Source organism: Tursiops truncatus, chromosome 3, assembly GCF_011762595.2.
Source record: "Tursiops truncatus isolate mTurTru1 chromosome 3, mTurTru1.mat.Y, whole genome shotgun sequence".
Lineage (NCBI taxonomy): Eukaryota > Metazoa > Chordata > Mammalia > Artiodactyla > Delphinidae > Tursiops > Tursiops truncatus.
Window position 1 is genome coordinate 56,256,033 of NC_047036.1, and position 24,460 is coordinate 56,280,492.

Sequence of the window (24,460 nt, forward strand, 5' to 3'; positions counted from 1 at the left end):
TCAGAAAGAAGCCTCTCAGAGGAGAGGAAATTATTCCATGTGCTATGATTTTAGGCATTTGCCTAAGTGATCTTCAAAACAATGAGTCTATTATAATGCTCACTTTCCCATAAAACGTCTACCAGTTCTGTACTCAGTGCCTCCATGCTGATTCATGCTGTATTATCAAATCTCAAGAATAAAATGAAAACATGAGACTCCTTAAAGCCTAGTGCATTAGAGGACATTATTATTCTTATAAGATGCTATGGTGTGTTCCTGTACAGAACAACCAGACATGCCATCCTTGATAAGCTTAGGATTTAAGGCAGTCCCTAAGATAATTTCCAAAAGAAATATAAATGTAAGAATAAATACAGTATATGTGCAATTATGTGTTATTTATATACCATTGACAGGAAGGAGACTCACCCACAGGTAACCCACAAGGTATCCAAAGCCGTTCCTAAAGCTTCAGCTTTGATTCTCTATCTCCCACACCAGTCTACTTATAACTGTAATGATTTTTGGTAGAATTTGCATATAACTATACTCTATTACAAATAGCTATATACCTTTGGAAAAGTCTTTTATTCCTTTTGACATAGTTTCTAGCTCTGTAAATTAGATTATCTTGAACATTCCAAATAGACTACGAATCTATAATATAACACTGTCTTTGAAGGTCCACAAACGCTTAGACTATTCTCCCTACACTAAAATGAATATAGACTTTTCCCCCCATAGCTGGTAAGTCTTTCTCTTCTGTCACTATGGGCTGCTAGGGAGGAGCTGACCACTATGCCTGCTACTTTCACCCACAATCCTGAATCAATTGAATCCACTGAGTCAACTGAATTATAGCTCCATTGCTCCCATGTAGATTCATGTGCATTCGTTTTATGGGTAGCCTGTTTCAGAAGACCAAAATTTCATATCCCAGGCTATGGTGGGAAGAATAAGAATTGGATTTTTGTGACACTCCAAACAGCAGTAGTAGGGTTTCACCATTGTTATTATTTATTCAGTGTGGATTGGAGTGGTGGTGGTAAAGAGAAGACATTTTAGAATTGGTTGTCTCAGTTAAGATGGGATTTTGTGATTATTTAGAGTAGCAGCATGTACTGCTTATCCACCCAAGGAGTTGGTCTACAAGAAGGTCAAAGACTTGGAGAGTCCCTGTTACCATAGCACTTCGAAGATCAAAAGTCCTCGACAAAGGGAGATGACATCAAAGAACTCTGACCTACTATATATAAAATAGGTAACTAATAAGGACATACTGTATAGCACAGGGAACTTTACTCAATACTCTGTAATGACCTATATGGGAAAAGAATCTAAAAAACAGTGGATGTATGTATAACTGATTCACTTTGCTGTACAGCAGAAAGTACACAACACTGTAAATCAACTATACTCAAATAAAATTTTAAAACAACAGAAAACCAAAAAAACCCCAAACCTCTCCCAAAAAACCAAAGAACTCTGACCAGAGAAGCTACAAGGAAAGCCCATGTATCTAAGTGAATGGAGCTACTGTTCCGAAATGCACTTATGTCTACTGTGTGATATAAAGAAGCCTACCATGTTTTCTCATTTTTAGAGGCTTAAAAAGCAAAAGGAAACAAGAGATTTCATGCTTTCTTTGATCTCAGCTGAATATGAACCATTTCGTCATCATGATTTCAACAACTAAATACCTCAGGTGAGTATGTAGGTAATAAAAAAGCTTAGCTGAAAACATAGGCAGAACACTCTTTGACATAAATCACAGCAATATATTTTTGGAACTGTCTCCTAGAGTAATGGAAATAAAAGCAAAAATAAACAGATGGGACATAATTAAACTTAAAAGCTTTTGCACAGCAAAGGAAACCATAAACAAAACCAAAAGACAACCCACAGAATGGGAGAAATAGACTTAATTGATATTTATAGAGCATTCCATCCAAAAGCAGCAGAATACACATTCTTCTCAAGTGACATGGAACATTCTCTGGGATTGATCACATGCTGGGCCACAAAGCAAGCGTCAGTAAATTTAAGAAAACTGAAATCATATCAAGCATCTTTTCCGACCACAATGCTATGAGATTAGAAATCAACTACAAGAAAAACACTGTAAAAAAACACAAACACGTGAAGGCTAAACAATATTCTACTAAACAACCAATGGATCACTGAAGAAATCCAAGAGGAAATAAAAAAATACCTGTAGAGAATTGAAAATGAAAGCATGACAATCCAAAACCTATGAGACACAGCAAAATTTCCTAAGAGGGAAATTCATAGCGAGATAAGCTTACCTAAGGAAACAAAAAAAATCTCCGATAAACAACCTAACCTTATACCTACAGCAGCTAAAGAACAAACCAAACCCAAAGTTAGTAGAAGGAAAGAAATCATAAAGATCAGAGCAGAGATAAATGAAATAGAAACTTAAAAAAAGTAGAAAAGATCAATGAAACTAAAAGCTGGTTCTTTGAGAAGATAAACAAAGTTGATAAACCACTGGCCAGACTCATTAAGAGGGAGATGGCTCAAATCAATAAAATTAGAAATGAAAAGGGAGAAGTTACAACTGACACCACAGAAATACGATGGATCATAAAATACTACTACAAACAACTATATGCCAATAAAATGTACAACCTAGAAGAAATGGACAAATTCTTAGAAACGTACAACCTCCCAAGACTGAATCAGGAAGAAATAGAAAATATGAACAGACCAATCACAAGCACAGAAATTGAAACAGTGATTAAAAAACTCCAAACAAAAGTCCAGGACCAGATGGCTTCACAGGCGAATTCTTTCAAACATTTAGAGAAGAGTTAACACCTATCCTTCTGAAACTATTCCAAACAATTGCAGAGGAAAGAACACTCCCAAGCTCATTCTATGAGGCCACCATCACCCTGATACCCAAACCAGACAAAGATACCACAAAAAAAGAAAATTACAGGCCAATATCAATGATGAACATAGATGCAAAAATCCTCAACAAAATACCAGCAAACTGACTCCTTTTAATACATTAAAAGGATCATACACCATGATCAAGTTGGGTTTATCCCAGGAATCAAGGATTCTTCAATATCCACAAATCAATCATGTGATACACCACATTAACAAACTGAACAATAAAAACCATAGGATCATCTCAATAGATGCAGAAAAAGCTTTTGACAAAATTCAACACCCATTTATGATAAAAGCTCTCCAGAAAGTGGGAAGACAGGGAACCTACCTCAACACGAGAAAGGCCATCTATGAAAAACGCACAGCAAACATCATTCTCAAAGGTGAAAAGCTGAAAGCATTCCCTCTAAGATCAGGAACAAGACAAGGATGTCCACTCTTGCCACTTTTATTCAACATAGTTTTGAAAGTCCTAGTCATGGCAATCAAAGAAGAAAAAGAAAAGAAATTCAAATTGGAAAAAGTAAAACTGTCATTGTTTGCAGATGACATGATACTCTACATAGAAAATCCTGTAGATGCTACCAGAAAACTACTAGACCTCATCAGTTCGGTAAAGTTGCAGGATACAAAATTAATACACAGATATCACTTGCATTCCTACACACTAACTGTGAAAGATCAGAAAGAGAAATTAAGGAAACGATCCCATTTACCATCGCATCAAAAAGAATAAAATACCTAGGAATAAACCTACCTAAGGAGACAAAAGACCTTTACTCTAAAAATTAAAAGACACTGATGAAAGAAATCAAAGACAACACAAACAGATGGAAGGATATACCATGTTCTTGGACTGGAAGAATCAATATTGTCAAAATGACTATACTACCCAAGGCAATCTACAGATTCAACGTAATCCTTATCAAATTACCAATGGCATTTTTCACAGAACTAGAGCAAAAAATTTTTAAATTTATATGGAAACACAAAAGACCCTAAATAGCCAAAGCAATCTGGAGAATGAAAAGCAGAGCTGGAGGAATCAGACTCCCTGACTTCAGACTATACTACAAAGCTACAGTAATCAAAACAGTATGGTACTGGCACAAAAACAGAAATACAGATCACTGGAACAGGATACAAAGCCCAGAAATAAACCCACACACCTATGGTCAATGAATCTACAACAAAGGAAGCAAAAATATACAATGGAGAAAAGATAGTCTCTACAATAAGTGGTACTGGGGAAACTGGACAGCTACATGTAAAAGAATGAATTTGGAACATTCTCTAACACCATGCACCAAAATAAACTCGAAATGGATCAAAGGCCTAAGGGAAACTGGACAGCTACACGTAAAAGAATGAATTTAGAACATTCTCTAACACCATACACCAAAATAAACTCGAAATGGATCAAAGGCCTAAATGTAAGGCTGGACACTATAAAACTCTTGGAGGAAAACATCTTTGATTTAAATCGCAGTAATATCTTTTTTGATCCACCTCCTAGAATAATGAAAATAAAAAATAAACAAATGGGACCTAATTAAACTTAAAAGCTTCTGCACAGCAAAGGAAACCATCAACAAAACGAAAAGACAACCCACAGAGTGGGAGAAAATCTTTGCAAACGAAGTGACCAACAAGGGATTAATCTCCAAAATATACAAACACCTCATGCAGCTCTATAACAAAAAAAAAAACAACCCAAACAAAAAATGGGTAGAAGGTCCAAATAGTCCTTTCTCCAAAGATGACAGATGGCCAAAAAGCACATGAAAAGATGCTCAACATCACCAATTTTCAGAGAAATGCAAATCAAAACTACAATGAGGTATCACCTCACACCTCACACATGGTCAGAATGGCCATCATCAAAAAGTCCACAAAAAATAAATGCTGGAGAGGGTGTGAAGAAAAGGGAACCCTCCTTCACTGTTGTGGGAATGTAAATTGGTACAGCCACTATGGAGAACAGTATGGAGGTTCCCTAAAAAACTAAAAGTAGAACTACCATATGATCCAGCAATCCCACTCCTGGGCATATATCTGGAGAAACCCATAATTCGAAAAGATACATGCACCCCAATGTGCACTGAAGCACTATTTACAACAGCCAAGACATGGTAGCAACCTAAATGCCCAATGACAGGAATGGATAAAGAAGAAGATGTGGTACATATATACAATGGAATATTACTCAGCCATTAAAAAAATGAAATAATGCCATTTGCAGCAACATGGATGGACCTAGAGATTCTCATATTAAGTGAAGTAAGTCAGATAGAGAAAGACAAGTATCATATAATATCACTCATATGTGGAATCTGATTTTTAAAAATGCTAAAAATAAACTCATTTATGAAACAGACTTATAGATGTCAAAAACCAACTTATGGTTACCAAAGGGGAAACATGGAGGGGAGGGATAAGTCAGGAGCCTGGGACTAACATACACACACTACCATATATAAGATAGGTAACCAACAAGGACCTATCGTATAGCACAGGGAATTCTACTCAATATTCTGTGATATAACCTACATGAGAAAAGAAACTGAAAAAAGAATGAATATATGTATATGTATAATTGAATCACTTTGCTGTACACCTGAAGCTAACACAACACTGTAAATCAACTATACTCCAATAAAGTTACATATATATAAAAAGAAAACCTCTATACTACAGTCATGAACAGTATTGAACCAATTCTCCATAATGAATGGGGTGACAAAAGCAAGTAGATGGAAGAAAAGGAGAAGAGAGTTCCATCTTCTTGATGGAAGGGAGAATGATGGAATTCCATTTCATAGGAATTCTCCAAGAAACAAAGTGACAGTTCTTTATGCCTGTGTGATGGTGAATTTTATATGTCAACTTGATGAGGCCACAGGATACCCAGGTATTTGGTTAAATATTATTCTGGTGTGTGAAAGAGTGTTTCTGGATGCGATTAACACTTGAATCAGTAGACTGAGAAAAACAAATTGCTTCTCCAATGTACATGGGTCTCATTCAATCTGTTGAAATCCTTTTTTTTTCACTTCACTGTATGAAGTACATATAGTGGAGTATTTTCAGCCATAAAAAGGAATGAAGTATTGATACATGATACAAATGGATGAACTTTGAAAACATTATTCTAAGCAAAAGAAACCAGACACAAAAGGTCACATATTGTATGATTCTATTTACATGAATAGTCCAGAACAGATAAATCCATAGAAACAGAAAGTAGAGTATGGTTGCCATGGGCTAGAGGGAGGGTGTAATGAGGAATAATAGCTTAACCCTTTTGGGGTGACAAAAATGTTCTGGAACCAGATAAAGGTGGTTACTATACAACACTGTGAACAAACTCAATGCCACTGAACTGTTCACTTTACAGTGAAAATGGTATATTTTCTTTTATGTGAATTTCATTAAAAAAAAAAAAGAGAGAGAGAGAAAGAGAGAATGAGTGTGATGGGTTGAATTGTGTCCCCTCCCCGCAAAAGATATGTTGAAGTCCTAACCTCCAGTACCTGTGAATGTGACCTTATTTGGAAAAAGGTCTTTGCAGATGTAATCAAGTTAAGATGAGGTCATTAGGGGAGGCCCTTCTAAGGACAACTGGTGTCCTTAGAAGAAGAGGACAAGACACACACACACACACACACACACACACAAAGGAGAATGCCATGTGATGACAAAGGCAGAGACTAGAGCAATATATCTACAAGCCAAGAAACACCAAAGATTGCTCACAACACCAGAAGCCAAGAGGAGGGTATGGAACAGATTCTCTCTTAGAACCTTTAGAGAGAGTATGATACCTACTGACACCTTGATTTCACGTTTCCAACAAGAATTGTGAGAGAATCGATTTCCATTGTTTTAAGCCACCTAGTTTGTTGTAATTTGTTACAGCAGCCCTAAGAAACTAGTTACAAAGGAAAAAACAAGGTAGGTGGTAGGCTTCGAGAAGGAAATAATTATAAGATGGAATAGCAACTAGACTGTGAGGAGAGCTCAGACATGAGGTTCAGGGTACTTCTATGGGGAGAACTGGAAAAAAATGATTCTGATCTTGCAGCTTAAGATGGTGGTACAATTTCAAGAAAGAAGAGTTGCAGATACTCATTTATTTAACAGGCAATTACTGAACACTTATTGCATGCAGAATAATTTTTAAGGCCCTTTGCTAATTATCAAGTTTTATTAGATAAGGTTTACTCAAAATGCAGACAATCTCACAAAGCTGGGTCACATGTGATCAGTGTAACCTGAGTAATGCAAGCTAAGTTCTACCAGTGGGCAAGTCAGGGGTTACTGCTGGCTGGAGTGATCTGAAATGGCATCATGGAGTCTGGCCACTTAAGATCTGGCAGACTTTTAAAAGGAAAGGAATTAATCCCCAGGGCAAGAGCAGGGACCAATTTACAGATCAAATACAATTAATACTCATTAAGCAAAACTGAATGACAGGAAAGATAATTCCATAAATGTAGGGTTTATGTTAGGGATTAGTGATATCTGGCTGGAAAATTAGGCTGGCACCAAATTCTATAAACAGTCTGGGCTATATTTGAAATATGTGGCATCAGGAGCAGGAATGACCCCTAGGGGATGGAAAGGCTTGGGTAATCATTTTATTCTTCTAACTTTGAATCTAGTATATGATAGTGGACCTACTGATGACAGTGAGAACATATGAGTCACAAAGTTTTATCACCTTACAATAGTTTACTTGGACAGATGCCTCATAGAGTCATAAAATAAGTGAATGATGATGTTCACATCTCTATTTTACAAATGGGAATTGTAAATCCAAGGAGCCACGAATATAACTTGTAAAACACAGCAATATCTAGTGTCTTAATTGAAAAAGAAGGCTGATTCTGTTATAAAAACCAGGAATATGACTTCAAGTAGACTATGACATTAACTAAAGTCAAATATCTTATTTGAAACTAATGATCAGACTACTAAAATGAAAGCAGGATTCTGATTTGAAATTTGTTAATATTTTCTCTTCTTTGAAGGTTTGCTATGAACAAAATTTGAATATAGACACTTGAAATAAAAATAGAAAACAGGTTAGAGCTTGACCTAGGATGATATTCCATAGAACAGAGAAGGGAAGACACAAGAACGTGAAGGGAGAAGTCAGAGGCCTCAGTGAAGATGATAAAAAGTGAACCACAGATGCTAGGATATTATTATCATGGAGTTGAAAAGACATTGAGGCTAGGAAATTAGATATCCACTTTGCCTCCTCCTCCTACTTCTAAGACCCACTTCTTCCTTTTCTGACCAACTCCTAATGTGATAAGATGTGTGTATTCTATATCAGCTTCCCTCGAGAATCGCTAGATGTAGTATACACATGACTGCCCCAACTCCTAACCCAGGTAAAGAAGTTGAACAGCAACTTCCCGTGGCCTGAATTTGAACAAAAGTCAAGTTCCCAAAGTGGCACCATGTGCTTTTTCATGTTCTATGTATCTGCTGCCGACTCAGTTCCTAGCTATAGGAAGAGAAATGACAAAATGTTATTGAACTGAAGGAGAAGGAACTCCTACAGCAATACAGAAGGAGCCAGAAATGTGCTATGTGTTACCTTTAGGTTCATGAACCTTTCCTCACATTAGAAAACATGCTGAAGTTTAAGGCAAAGGGTCCCCAAACCTTCCCAACGTGGGTCACAGAGCTCTAGGGAAAGCCATCTAGACACTGGAGCCCCTATAGAATACGTTAACGTTTCCAAAGCATTCCTACATGACTTTCTATCTTTATTTTAAAGATGAGAAGACTGAGGTCAGCAAGGCTAAGTGACCTGACAAGGATCAGACTATAAAAACCATTTTGGTGGAACTACATGGAACTCGCAGTCCAGGGCTTACTGTCAGCCCACACCATGTCCCTAGACTGATATTCTGTTTCACGGTGAAACTTATTTGAAATTGCCTAAATATTTGTCCTTACTTGCTCAAACAATGGGTTCAAACAGAGGAAGAGAAAGTGTACGTGGTCAGGGTTTTAAATGACATTAATTTGCTTTTGGACTTCATTCAACAAATATTTATTGAGGCTCAACTATGTTCCAGGCACATGTAACTGCTGGGAATACAAAATCAAATAAGATAGAATCATTATCCTTAAAAAGTTCACCTTAGATTGGTTGTTCTCCAGAAGCACATTTTGTCCAAAGTCAAAAATGTCAGCAGTCAAAATCAAATTTACTGCTGCCAAAGATGCAGATATCAAAACAAAAAGAATCCGTACTACCTTGCTGTAATAAGATATCAGGATCTTAAAAAAAAAAAAAAAAGTGTGCTCAGATACTGCTTTCCAAATACATATCCAGATGAAATGAACTATGTGAATCACTACCAAGCACTTGGCCAAAAAATTCTAACAGCAGAGCCCAAATGATTACACTCTACAAAGAAAATACTTAGAAATGAAAAAAGAGAGAAGGAAAAAAATTACATAAAGGCATTTATAACTACTTTCACACTGACTCCAACCTCAACAAACATGGACACCAAAACTAGCCTCAGGAGTCTCCCGACTTGGTTTCAAACCTGTATTCTATTCAGAGTTAAAAGTTCCTTCTACAGTGGGGAAAGATCTTCCTAAAAAAGATCTTAAAGTCAGCTCCTTAAAATGTAATAAAATTTTGGAATCATAAACATGACAATTTATCATTGGACTGTATCAGAATATAACCTTACTCTTAAAATCATTCTTTCTTTCAATCTTCTAAAAGCCCAGCGGCTTACAGACACATCTACTAGCGAATCAAAACAAATACCAGGCAACTTTTGCCTTTGTCCTTAAAAAGATTTTATTATTCTCTTTACCCCATGAGTGTTTCTGAGTAGGAAGAAGAGTGTTTTGGCACCACTAGGGAAGGTGATATGAACACCTAGCCAGAAATATGAGAGTGTACTTTCAGGAGGATGAAACATACCACCACGATTTCACGATAATTTAAATTTAACCTGTCTGGATGTTTGCGGAGCTGACAAATAAATGTTTTTGTGAGATTAGGTGATATGGGAAATAAGTGTTCTTTCAGGCTTAGAGGAAGAACCAGAACTTCAAAAGATCTAGGATCAAGGTCCTCTGCTGTCACTCACTAGCCGTTTGACTTCGGAGAAGTTTCTCCCCTGGTTTACATCCTTTATCTACAAAAGAAGGGCAAAAACAATATCTGCCCTTTCTGTTTTGCAGGCTCTTATATTAGGATGATAAACAAAAATGAGATGACAATGTACTTTTGTAGAGATAAAAGTAATTATTATTTGACCTTTATTTTGATGATCCACAATGTCACTCCAATTGACAGGTGGCTAAATGGACTTTTGAGAGGTTTGTTCACTCTCATCCCAATCTGACTGAGCATTCCCAAAGGCAGGGAGTCAGTGTGATCAGTCACTTGTATTCCCACTTAAGGAAGCACATTACTGAATGATGTAACTAGCCAGCTCTGGAGCCAGCAGCTCAGATGGGAAGGAGAAGGCAAGGGAAGGAATATGCATCTGGCTTTCTTGCTAATTCTTTCATTGACTACATTATTTGTATGGTGCAGTGCAACTCAAGACTGTTATGTACAGGTTTGCTTTGTAAAGTGGCCCAAAGTTAGGAACAGGGGCTAAAATCAGTCCTAGCAACTATGTAATCAAGTACAAGGTTGCATCTTTCAGAAAAAGGTGCTTTTTCTCTAATCTATCTGTCTAGAAGAAGTAATCTTTTTCTTATTTGCACAAAGATGCCCTAAATGCTCTTTGAGGTTCTGGTCACATACCTGAGACTTACAACCATCACTTGAGTCTCCCCACTAGGGAGAGGAAAGATGGAATGTATATTCAAATAAGGTACTTGGAAAATATTTCCATTAATAAGGTTGTTAAACACAGGAGAAAGGGGAATAATGGAGGCTGAGCAAAGAGGTGGACAAAACTGTGGACTTTTTCCTCAGATATTAAAACAGAGTAAGAAGCCACAATAATTAAAGCAAACGTGACTCTAATGGATGAAAAGGCAGATCAGTGGAACAACAAAGAAGGTTTAGAAACAGGCCCTAACTTAAACAAGAAATTAGTACATGATAAGGCAGCATTTTATATCAGTAGGCAAAACATGGGTTATTCAATAAATGGCATTAGGATAACTGGTTAGCCATTTGCTTTAGGCATGGGTGGGGGTATGTGTATGTATGACTCTGTACCTCACATAAATAAACCAAAATAAACTCCAGACGAATTGTATATTTACACATTAAAAACAAAAGCACACATTCACTGATGGAAAATATGGAAAAATTTCTTGGAATAGAGTGTCACTCTTAGTCTGATGCAAAAGCCATAGAAGAAATAAATTCAATTACATAAAAAATTTAAACATTTACATAGCAAAAACTATCATAAAATTAAAAAACAAAACCAAAAAGGAATAAGAAAAATATTCATCAATCCAAGATTATTCCCTAACAGTGAGAGGTCGTACAAATCAATGAAAGACTAACAACTCAGCAGAAAGGATAAAAGATAAGAAAGTTCACAGAAATATGAAAGACACTTCAGCATGTAAGAACATGTCAACTTCACCAATAATAAAAAAAAGATGCAAAATAAAACTACATTGAGAAGCCATATATCTGTTCAAAATATTAATTTGAAATTTAAAATCTTAAGAAGAAAACTCCAGGCCCACATGACTTCACTGGTGAATGCTATCAAATGTGGAAGAAATAATATAAATCTTATACAAAAATTTCAGATAATAAAAGGAAAGAACACTTTCCAATACACTTTATGACATCATATAATCCTGACGCCAAAACCACACAAGGATGTTACAAGCAAAGAAATTTAGAGACCAGTATTACTAACAACACAGACACAAATATGTCTAATAAATATTAACAAACTAAGAATATATCCAGACAGTACATTCTTGGGAGTTTACCCCAAGAATGTGAGGCTGGATTAACATTTGAAAACCAATCAAAGTAATTCAGTATTATAACAGAATGGAGGAGAAAACCCATATGATAGCCTCTGTATTTGTAGAAAAAGTGTTTAACACAATTTAGCATCCATTCATGATAAAAAAAAGTCAAGAAACTAGGAATAAAAGTGAATTCCCCCTAGAATGGCCATCATCAAAAAATCTAGAAACAATAAATGCTGGAGAGGGTGTGGAGAAAAGGGAACACTCTTGCACTGCTGGTGGGAATGTGAATTGGTTCAGCCACTATGGAGAACAGTATGGAGGTTCCTGAGAAAACTACAAATAGAACTACCATATGACCCAGCAATCCCACTACTGGGCATATACCCTGAGAAAACCAAAATTCAAAAAGAGTCATGTACCAAAATGTTCATTGCAGCTCTATTTACAATAGCCTGGAGATGGAAACAACCTAAGTGCCCATCATCAGACGAATGGATAAAGAAGATGTGGCACATATATACAATGGAATATTACTCAGCCATAAAAAGAAACGAAATTGACCTATTTGTAATGAGGTGGATAGACCTAGAGTCTGTCATACAGAGTGAAGTAAGTCAGAAAGAAAAAGACAAATACCGTATGCTAACACATATATATGGAATTTAAGAAAAAAAAAAGTCATGAAGAACCTAGGGGTAAGGCAGGAATAAAGATGCAGACCTACTGGAGAACGGACTTGAGGTTATGGGGAGGGGGAAGGGTGAGCTGTGACAGGGTGAGAGAGAGTCATGGACATATACACACTAACAAACGTAGTAAGGTAGATAGCTAGTGGGAAGCAGCCGCATGGCACAGGGATATCGGCTCGGTGCTTTGTGACAGCCTGGAGGGGTGGGATAGGGAGGGTGGGAGGGAGGGAGACGCAAGAGGGAAGACATATGGGAACATATGTTTATGTATGACTGATTCACTTTGTTATAAAGCAGAAACTAACACACCATTGTAAAGCAATTATACCCCAATAAAGATGTTAAAAAAAATAAAAAATAAAAAAAATAAAAAAATAAAAAAGGTGAATTCCCCTGGATAAAAGGGCACTTATGAAAAATCTACAGTTAACATCAGTCTTAATGGTGAAATATTAAACACTTTCTGCCAAGATTTGGAACAAAAGCAAGGATATCTGCTTCCACTACTTTTATTCAACATTGTACTGGAGGTCTTAGTGCAGTAAGGCAAGAAAAAAATTAAAAGGCCTATAATTTGGAAAGAAAGACATAAATGTATTTCTATTCACAGACAACATGATTGTAGATTCCTTAGTGTTTTCTACATATCCAAACAACTACTAGAGCTAATAAGTGAATTTATCAAGTTCTTGAGATACAAGGGTCAAGATACAAAAATCAATTGCATTTATATATAGTAGCAAACAACTGGAAAATAAAATTTAGAAAAATAACATCAAAACCCATAAAGCACTTTGAAATAAATTTAACACAAGACTTACAAGATACCTACAATGAAATTTATAAAACACTGCTAAAAGCAAAAAACGACCTAAAAAGGGCAGGGGGGGTGGGCAGTGGGAGAAACCATATTCATAGGATGGAACTCAATATTTTATGACATCATATTAAGACCTAATTAAGAGGTCAATTCTTCTTAAAATGATCTATAGATTTAACAAAATCCCAAACAGAATCCCAGCGGGGCCTGTGTAACAGAAACTGACAATCTAGTTCTAGTATATGGAAAGGTAAAGAACCTAAATAACCATAATAATATTGAAAAAGAACAAAGCTGAAAGACTCCAGTATCTGGCTTTAGAACACAGTTAATTAAGAGTGTGGCATTAGCATCTGGATAGACAGATCAATGGAAAAGAAGACAGAAAACAGAAACATTCATACTGAAGAAATGAATGTTAACACTTATCTTACACCATACAAAGAATTAGAGATCTAAAATTAAATTGAAACTACAATTTAAAATTATTTGAAACTACAATTTAAAATGTTTTAAAGAAGAAAACAGAAGAATATCTATGACCAAGGGATAGGCAATAACTACTTAGGACACAGAAAACAATAACCATAAAAGATTGCTAAATTAGATTTCATCAAAATTAAAAACTTCTGCTCATCAAAACACGCCTTTAAGAAACTAAAGAGAAGAGTGACGGTACCACGGAAGCGGAGCCATGACTGAGGCTGATGTAAATCCGAAGGCCTACCCTCTTGCAGATGCCCACCTCACCAAGAAACTATTGGACCTCGTTCAGCAGTCATGTAACTACAAGCAGCTTCGAAAAGGAGCCAATGAGGCCACCAAAACCCTCAACAGAGGCATCTCTGAGTTCATTGTGATGGCTGCAGACGCCGAGCCCCTGGAGATCATCCTGCACCTCCCACTGCTGTGTGAGGACAAGAATGTGCCCTACGTGTTTGTGCGCTCCAAGCAGGCCCTGGGGCGAGCCTGTGGGGTCTCCAGACCTGTCATCGCCTGTTCTGTCACCATCAAAGAAGGCTCACAACTGAAGCAGCAGATCCAATCCATCCAACAGTCCATTGAAAGGCTCTTAGTCTAAACAGGTGGCCTCTGCCACACTCCCTGCTGCTGACTCCTACCCCAGGGGTTATGTATCGTTTGTTTGTTAGCATATAGTATTTCCAGCTACCTTCTATTGTTATAAAATATTTTAGTGCTCAATTTGGTTTTTGTATTTTTGTATTGTTTTCGTCTTGTTTTTAGGTTGTCATCTCCTCCCCAGCCTCTCCTGTAATCTCCACTTCCACTCTCTCTCTGCCGTCTTATCCTCCCTTTTGGAAAATGCATGCCCAGAATAGGTGGAAGCAGGGTGGTTGATACCATTCAAAGGCAGGGAAGAGCCAAGGTAGAGATTTGGTTCCAGCCTTCAGGTGCCACCTTCCTACTGTGCAGGGCATGATGGAAGTAAACACTGTCCACTTTGTATCCCTTGTGCCCAGCATACAGGATCATGTTTGAATAATCAAGGGGTTTCCTTTGCTCTCTAGGACATTATGTATCATTTGGGGAGGAAGCATGTTTCTGTGAGGTTGTTGGGTGTATGTCCCAAGAGTCAGTTTCTGATGTACCCCTGCTGTTTGCTTTTGGTAATATATTTCCCCCCAACTCCCACCTATGCCTCTGAGGGTGGCAGGGCAGCAACATACCAAAGAGATACGCTGCAAAATTCCAGAGGCACCTTGGTGAGTGAGACATGGGACAGTTGACCTAGGTCTTGAAGGTGTGGCAAGAGGTTCTGGAATGGAGGATTCTGGGCCAGTCATGGAGAACTGGAAGCTACAGCAAAGATGATGGAATTCAAGGGAACATCCTTGCTTTGGTGAATGGAGATTTCTACAGTAGACGCTTGGTACCAGCTCTGAGAGCCCTTACCCCTTGCCTATTTCCTGCCATGATGTGGGTCAGATGTGTGTATTCTCTGTCACATCAGAAGGACAGTGCTAATGTGTCATTCTTGTGAGCACCCTAATAAAGAACACATATATTCCTAAAAAAAAAAAAAAAAGAAAGAAACTAAAGAGAAAAGCTTACATTAGGAGAAAATATCTGCAAAACATCTATGACAAAGAATAATGAGAATAGGATTTCTTACTGTCAGAAGGGAATTACAAAATAAGGTAAAGGGTAAGATTAAAATGAAACCTGAAGTGTTAGACTGGAATTGCAGGCACCACCAAGAAGATGGTTTAAATATACATATACAGATGACAGACAGATGAATGGATAGATTGATTCTCTAGCTCTGACCACTGAGAAAGCCTGGGAACAATGACACTCCAGTAGCAATGAGCACACCTGACATCCAGATTTTGACTTCTGAATACCTTTCTCCTCTAAAAAGAACCAGGGCTCTTTGGCAAATTGGCTAATTCCAGGACTGGGGCAGGGAAAGTATAAAATAAAACTAAAATATCTTCTTGTACTAGAAAATAAGAAAATGCTCAAAGAATGATGGAGATAGAACAATGCAAGAGAGACGGTCTCCTACTGAAAGAATCTGGGATACGCTGAGCATCAAAACAAGTAGTGGATCAGAACTAACTGAGTAAAATAAAATCAAGAGTCTTTATGACAGAAATAGATGAATAAATAAATGAAGGGAAAGGACAAGTTCTTTCTTACAATAGAATGCTAATTAAAATTTAGACAGAATGATGCAACTAGAAAATCATTATTAGTGGGTGAAAGTTTAATGAGGAACAGGATATTTCATAATCTCAAGTATCTCCCCACATATTACTTACTAATTACAAAGGGAAAAACAATGAATTTATAGTGGCCATATCTGGCAGATACCGCCTTAATAAAGTGATCAAAATTAACATCACTGAGAAGAACACAACATCACTTCTGTGGTACTCCCATTCACAAACTCCTCCCTTCCATGCAAATACCAGAAATTTTTGGTAGAATTGAAGGACATTCAACAGAATAACACGCCTATGCTCTTAAAAAATGTCAAGGTCAAGAAACACATGTACACGCACACACACATACACACACCCCTCCAAAGGCTGAGGAACTGTTTCAAATTAAAGGAGACTAAAGAGATATGGCAACTAAATATACTGTATGATCCTGGTTTGGATCCTGGATAAGGAAAAAAAAATATATCCATACACAACATTAAGGAGGCAACTGACAAAATCTGAATATGGACTGTATATCAGATCATACTATTGTATTACTGTTAAATGTTCTGATTTCAATCATTGTATAGTGGTTATGGAAGAGAAATGCTTAAATAAAAGGTGAAGTAATCAATATCAATATTCATGTGAGTTGGTATCTATCAGTTAACAAGGTCATCTTTCTTCTTCTGGAACCTGTGTGAAAAAGGAGCACATGCCAGCCACCTGCTGTTATCCAGCATTTGTCACAGGACTGATGATAATTATATCTGTGCTCACCCTGGATACAAAACAGCCACCCAACTGATTGCTTCTCCTCGCGCTCCACTGCAAAATCAGACAGCTTAGGAGTTAGTTTCAGCTTTAGTCTCTACTTTTTCCCCTCAAAACAAAACAAAAAAAAACAGTAAGTATGGATGAAATGATACAACAGGATGTTTCCCTCTGAAAATCTTAAGGACAGGGAAGTAGGTGAGAGTGTAGATCAAGGGTTGGCAAACTAGGGCCTATGGGCCACATCCAACCCTCAGCCTGTTGCTGTACACGCATGAACTAAAATTAGTTTTTATATTTTAAAATGGTTGTATATAGAAAAGAGCCGTATCAGGCCTGAGACTGTTATTCTTAGAAAGAGGGTAGTTATCTGGCCCAAGCTGGCCCAAACATATTATTACCCCGTCCTGCCAAAGTGAACTCTGACCCAAGGGGGGCCAGCCCTACCTCAAGATTTTTCTGAGAAGGAATTAGCCTCAAATCTGTTCAAATATGTATTCTAACAAATGTGAAAAGATTTTTTTTTCTGTGTGGTGGGAGAAGATATTAAAACATTATGAAGTATTTTAAACATTCAGAAAAGTATAGAGCATATAACATTCATGTACCTGACTACCTACCTTCATCAAATTCTAAAATCTTGTCACACTTACTTCAGACTTTTTTCTTTTTTACAGAACTGAATATTATAAATACAGTGGAAGCTCCCCTATATACATCTCCTGATCTTATTTCTACCCCACTGTCCTTCTTCACAGGTAAATAACATCCTGAATTTTTTGTTTATCATTCTTGGGCACTTTTTTACACTCTTACACTTCATATAGGTATCCATATACACACATAAGCTATGGCATTGCTTTACATGTTTTCAAACGACATAACTGGTATCATATTGTATGTATGATTCTTCACCATGCTATTTCTAACTCATTATGTTTTTAAGAGAACCATGCTTTAAAAAAAAAAGAACCATGCTTTAGCTCCTTCTTTCTAACTGCTATATGCTATTCCACTTTGTCTATTTTCCTGTTGATGAACATTGAAGTTGCTTCCAGATTTTTACTATTAGGGACAATGCTACAATGAATAATCTTAGAAGTTAATCCTTGTGCATGCCAGAGTTTCTTTGAAGTATATACCTAGGAGTAAAATGCTGAGTAGAAGACCATGCCCATCCTCACTTTTACCTCATATTGCCAAACTGCTCTTTAAGATGGTATACAACTTTCAACTCTCACTAGTATCAGTTCCTGTTCCTCCTCTACTTTGCCACAATTATTAGTTATAACTCTTTGTTTTCACATCTGATGACTGTGAAAGTATGTAGCATTTTAATCTGCAACTTAAATGTTACTAATGAGTGAGCATCTTTTCATATATTTATAACCACTCTGATTTTTTATTCTGTGAATTGCTGGTTCATATCCTCTACCCCGTTCTCTATTGAATCATCTTCTTATCTTATTGATCTATAGATGTAGTCTAATGTTTGCCAGTTACATGGATTGCAAATCTTTCCCTTGTCTTTGACTTGTCTTTTAATTTGCTAATGATATCTCTTGTGATATAGAACTCTAAAATTTTAATTCATCAAAATTTATCAATCTTTTATCAGTTTTGTCTTATTCAAAAATCTTTCAGAAAGTCACACAAATATTAATATGCTCCTATATTTCTTTATAAAATTTTATACTTTGCTTTTTCCATTTAAGTTTTAATCTAACTTAAAAAAATGTGTGCACTTGCATTTTGAGGTAGGAATTTTTTTCCCAAATAATCAATTGTCCAAACACCATTTATCAACTAGTCCATTCTTACTCCTGTGATATATAAAACATCTCAAGTTTCCATGAGTACAAATAAATTTCTGGGCTCTCTCTATTCTGTTGCACTAGTATGTTTGCCTAAGTCTAATGCAATATCTTATTTTTATTTATTGTAGCTTCTTACTAATTCTTGTTATCTATCTTGTAGATCAATCATTTTATCTTAGTCTTCTTAAAAGTGTCTTAGTATTTTTGGCCCTTTACTCTTTCATTCAATTTTAGGGTCATGATCTCAGGTTCCACAAAAAATTTTGCTGAGACTTTGAATGGAATTACACTGAATTTATAGATGAAATCTGAGAGTTAAATAGTTTAAAACAAATAAAATGCAAAGGTGTAGTAAAAAGCCTAGCAGGAAACAATAATAAGCGAGTGATTTCTCCTGTACAAATTGGAAAAGAAGTATGTCACTATGTTTTTTCATAAGCAAAACATAAGTTTAAAAATATGGAAAAATTTATATGTTCTAACCTATCCTGCGGGGCCACAGCAGTCAGCCTGGTTTTCCATATAACAATAGGCTACACAAATAGAAACTCTTACTAAGTTTCTATAGCAGGGGGAAAATACCCAATAAAATAAAATAAAGAATGGGGAATGCTGACAACATTAAGCATCCTTATCTGTTCTGAGCTGCTCTTGTGCACTACAGGTATCAGAGCTAAAAATCACTGGAAGCAGTCACTCAGTTTCTATTTCAACTGTTTAAATGTTTTCCTGTCATGCTCCCAGCCCTCAGAACAGACTTCTCTTTTTGTGTCTAATCTGCATTTTGATTGGTTATTCAATAACATCTTATCGGAGATCAGTTTTGGTGCAGGTTGTTCCTAATGGGAAATCACCTTCTTTAGGCTTCTCCCTGTCTCTACAGATGGGAAGCAGGTGACTTTCTGCTGCCCCCTTCTGGTTTCTGACTGCGGTAAAGCTTAAGCAATATGGGTATATACAACCCTCAGAATGGGAGAAAATATTTGCAAATGAATCAACTGACAAAGGATTAATGTCCAAAATTTACAAGCAGCTCATGCAGCTCAATATCAAAAAAACAAACAACCCAATCCAAAAATGGGCAGAAGACCTAAACAGACATTTCTCCAAAGAAGATATACAGATTGCCAACAAACACATGAAAGGATGCTCAACATCACTAATCATTAGAGAAATGCAAATCAAAACTACAATGAGGTATCACCTCACACCAGCCAGAATGGCCATCATCAAAAAATCTACAAACAGGGCTTCCCTGGTGGCACAGTGGTTGAGAGTCCGCCTGCTGATGCAGGGGACGCAGGTTCGTGCCCTGGTCCGGGAAGATCCCACATGCCGCGGAGCGGCTGGGCCTGTGAGCCATGGCCGCTAAGCCTGCGCGTCCGGAGCCTGTGCTCCGCAACGGGAGAAAAAAAAAAAAAAAGTAAAAAATCTACAAACAATAAATGCTGGAGAGGGTGTGGAGAAAAGGGAACCCTGTTGCACTGTTGCTGGGAATGTAAATTGATACAGCCACTATGGAGAACAGTATGGAGGTTCCTTAAAAAACTAAAACTAGAACTACCATACTAGCAATCCCACTACTGGGCATATACCCTGAGAAAACCATAATTCAAAAAGTCATGTACCACAATGTTCACTGCAGCTCTATTTACAATAGCCAGAACATGGAGGCAACCTAAGTGTCCATCGACAGATGAATGGATAAAGAAGATGTGGCACATATATACAATGGAATATTACTCAGCCATAAAAAGAAACGAAACTGAGTTATTTGTAGTGAGGTGGATGGACACAGAGTCTGTCATACAGAATGAAGTAAGTCAGAAAGAGAAAAACAAATACCGTATGCTAACACATACATATGGAATCTAAAAAAAAAAAAAACAGGTTATGAAGAAACTAGAGGCAGGATGGGAATAAAGACGCAGACCTACCAGAAAATGGACTTGAGGACATGGGGAGGGGGAAGGGTGAGCTGGGAAAAAGTGAGAGAGTGGCATGGACATATATACACTACCAAATGTAAAATCGATAGCTAGTGGGAAGCAACCGCATAGCACAGGGAGATCAGCTCAGAGAGATCAGCTCGGTGCTTTGTGACCACCTAGAGGGGTGGGATAGGGAGGGTGGAAGGGAGGGAGACGCAAGAGGGAAGAGATATGGGGATACATGTATATGTATAGCTGATTCACTTTGTTATAAAGCAGAAACTAACACACCATTGTAAAGCAATTATACTCCAATAAAGATGTTAAAAAAAAAAGGGTATATACATTGAGCCCTTCCTTTTTAATGTCAGACAGCTTTCCAAAAAATGTGATGTCCTTTCCATCTGGGTGTTTAACTACTAGTGTTCATAAGCATCTATTTCTCCCTATCTCTGAGCCATGATAATCTTTGCACCTTGATGCCCTTGGGGTGGGAGTGGTGAAGATGTATGGGAACTATTAGTCTTAGAAAGGTAAACTGGAGTCAAAATACATTTTTCCTAAGGAGAGAAGTATGGGGAAGAAACAGTCCCTGTCCTTCAAGATGTTACAATCTAGCAAAACCAACACTAAGGCCAAATTTACTGAACACTAACCTTCTCTGTCCTAAGATTGTTCTAAGGACCTTATTATAATATATTCACTTCTTTAAGTCTCATATACCTATTCTAAATCACAGGCATTATCTTAATCCCCATTTTGTGGACGAGGAAACTGAGGGACAGAGAATATAAGTAACTAAATCATACAGTTAATAGATAGCTGTATTCAAATCTAGACAGATTAGCTCCAGAAGCCATGCTCTTATCTAATACATTATACTGTTTCTCAAGTAAAGAAAAATAAAAAGCACATATTTTTGATTAGTCAAAAGACAAAACAAACTAAATAAGCACCCCTGACTAGATAAAAGAAAAATCTATACAAGGGGTCAGAGAAATCACAATCAAATCATGAAAATCAGAGCAAGTTTATGGATGTAACAGAATTTGGGACAGGCCTTAAAAGACGGGTTGTACTCTTATTATAGAAGGAGATGGGGAATGGAGGGAAGAACAGAGGCAAAGACAGTAAAGTACAGGGCACATTCAGAGAGCAACACTCCATTTTGGCTGGAGCCTAAAAGCACTGTGTAAATGTCCCATACACGTTAACTGTTTCCACCTGCTATTAAGTCAGCAAATGGAGGATTATAATAATCTATACGTGCAAGATCCACAAAGTTCTCGTTTTAATGAATAATTTCAGTGTCCTTCCTATCAAAACTCTGCCTGGGCTTTTATCAATAGGGACTAATGACCGATTTGAGTTCCCCTCCTGGTAGCATCCATCACTGAGCCATGAAACAGTCCGTGTGTAATAAATACAGTGTTCATGTACTGTAATGGCCTAGAGTTGGAACACCTGGTTTTAAGTCCCAGCCTTGCCCATCATTAGCTATGAAACTGGTGATAACATTTGTCTTAGTATCAGCACTGATATTAAAAAGAAGAACAGAACAGATTTCAAAATACAAACTCTTGCCTGGTTTAAAAAAACAACAACAAACAAACATAACAGGAAATCTGGCATGGAAATGACAGCAGCCAAGACCACTAAAGAGAATTCACATCAAATACTTCTAGCTCCTCAAATGTCCTCTTGCCTAGACCCATGACATCTGGAAATACTCAGGAATTTATTTGCCACTGGCCTCAAAAGTGATGATGCAATCAACTGAAACCTCTGTTCCCACAAATCTCTTCCTGAAGCTTTTGTTTATCTACTCATCTCTCCCTTAAATATTGTACCAGCTCCTGAAAAGATCTCTTAATTACCTTCAAATCAAACCTCCTCAATACAAAACCCTACCAAAGTCTCTTTAATAAATATAATATATTCAGTTATACTTTCTCTCTGCCCTATAGCTATAATTCCTTGTACCATGGTTATGACTTCACAGTTATGAAAATAACCAGTAAAAAGAGTTTTGGATCAAAGGACTCTGTACTGTGGAAAAAACAACTTGGGATATATCTTTTTATAGGAACTATTGGAGTTTTTAGGTTTAATCCGCAAAGGGTTCTGCAGCTATTAGAATAGATCAACTTTAGCCCTCTCCTTCTAAATCCCATGTACATGCAAGGCATCAAAAATATATGTTTTGTGGGCCTTTCAGATAAAGATCATAGGTAAACGTCAAATATATATGGTACAGAAATTAGTTCTCTGGAAAACAAGAGTGAATACCCTACTCTCATACCAAGAAATTTGCTAAAGGTACTTATAAGTAAGACAGTAAATGAAGAAGCCTGCCCCTCAAATCCAGAAGAGAATGAGTGATCCCCTATTCTTTCTGTTGTTTAATTTTACATCTGCTAGTTGTTCTTTTGATATTCATGGTTAAGGTGGCTGAACTTCAATTCTACTATTTAAATAAATAAGGCTCTGAGTGAGAAACTAAACAAAGACCAGAACCTCATGCTTTCAAAGTCTGAAGCTCCTGGTGATAAAGTCTAGCTTCTATATCAGTGAGACTGAGAAACAGATTTCAGATATGTAAGGTGCCTTGAGAGGCATCCAAGCTCAGCTGCTTGTCTAGGAAGCTGATGTCCAGATAGTTCATTAACTGGTTCCAATTTACAGATCAAAGTGGGAACTAAACCGGTCCTGAAAACACAGGTCACCTGACTCTTTCCTCCCATCCTGATTCCTTCAGAGTCTTTTCGGCTCTTTTTTTTCCCCCATGACTATGTATTTTTAACTGGTGAACCTCTGTATATGCTAGGTTTTTCTAGGTTTAATTAATTTCATGTCACTTTGTTAGGAGGTATTTAAATATTCACTGAGTATGCTGGTGTACTACCTAGACTGCCTCAGGAAAAAGAACTGGCACAAAGAGACACACTGGTCTAGCTGATGACCCTCTGAACTTCAAGTCAGGCCTTCATCCACAACTAGAGCTTGGACTTGTCACATGGAAATTGCTTAGTCTTCCTAGGTCTTAATTTCAGATTCTGAAAGTTAGCAGGACTTCAGGGCTTCAGAGATCACCTAGTCTAAAAGTTCCCAACTTGTACCAGGACACCGGGTAGACCCTAATGTAAGTATGTTTTGGCAGTTGTTCTTTCTCCAAAGCTCTGTGGCCAGTTCCTCTCAAACAATCCAAATGTGGTCTGTACGCATAAGACGTGATGCAGCAAACTTAGAAATATGTATACGTACAATGAAAAGGCAAGAAAAACACACTGCCTTGCTGTCTTCTAAATCTGCTTCCAATTCAATACTTCTATTAAAGTAGACCAGCCTCATTAACTGAGGTTCAATTTTCAGTTCATTTTTGACCTTCCTTGTTTTCTAGCTTTATATTCAACCTGTCACTAATCCTGTTGATTGATTTTTCCTTCCTATGTGCAAAATATTTCTTTCTTCATTTCCACCACAGGACGGGCCTTTTATCACCTTAAGTACAGATAATAAATTTCCCTCCCACACTTACCTCTTTCAATCCAAAACTTACTCTATTAACCTTCCTGTAATAGGTTTATGATATACCTTTCTTTTTTTTTTATTTTTTGCAGTACGCGGGCCTCTCACTGTTGTGGCCTCTCCCGTTGTGGAGCACAGGCTCCGGACACACAGGCTCAGCGGCCATGGCTCACGGGCCCAGCCGCTCCGCGGCATGTGGGATCTTCCCGGACCGGGGCACGAACCCGTGTCCCCTGCATCGGCAGGCAGACTCTCAACCACTGCGCCACCAGGGAAGCCCTATGATATACCTTTCTCAAGAATCTACTGATGACTAACAATCTTAAGGATCTTTAAAAAAATTTTTTTTTAATAACTAATATCTGCAGGC

At 37.3% G+C, this 24,460-nt stretch overlaps 2 protein-coding genes across 9 annotated transcripts in view; one reads left to right on the forward strand and one right to left on the reverse strand.

Moving 5' to 3' along the window:
* Positions 1–24,460, reverse strand: part of MRPS27 (mitochondrial ribosomal protein S27) — a 126,586-nt gene that overhangs the window by 71,776 nt on the left and 30,350 nt on the right. The window lies entirely within an intron of this gene.
* Positions 14,038–14,571, forward strand: LOC117311585 (NHP2-like protein 1). Its single transcript, XM_033852929.2, has one exon. The coding sequence runs from the start codon at positions 14,063–14,065 to the stop codon at positions 14,447–14,449; it is 387 nt and encodes a 128-aa protein (XP_033708820.1). The 5' UTR covers positions 14,038–14,062; the 3' UTR covers positions 14,450–14,571.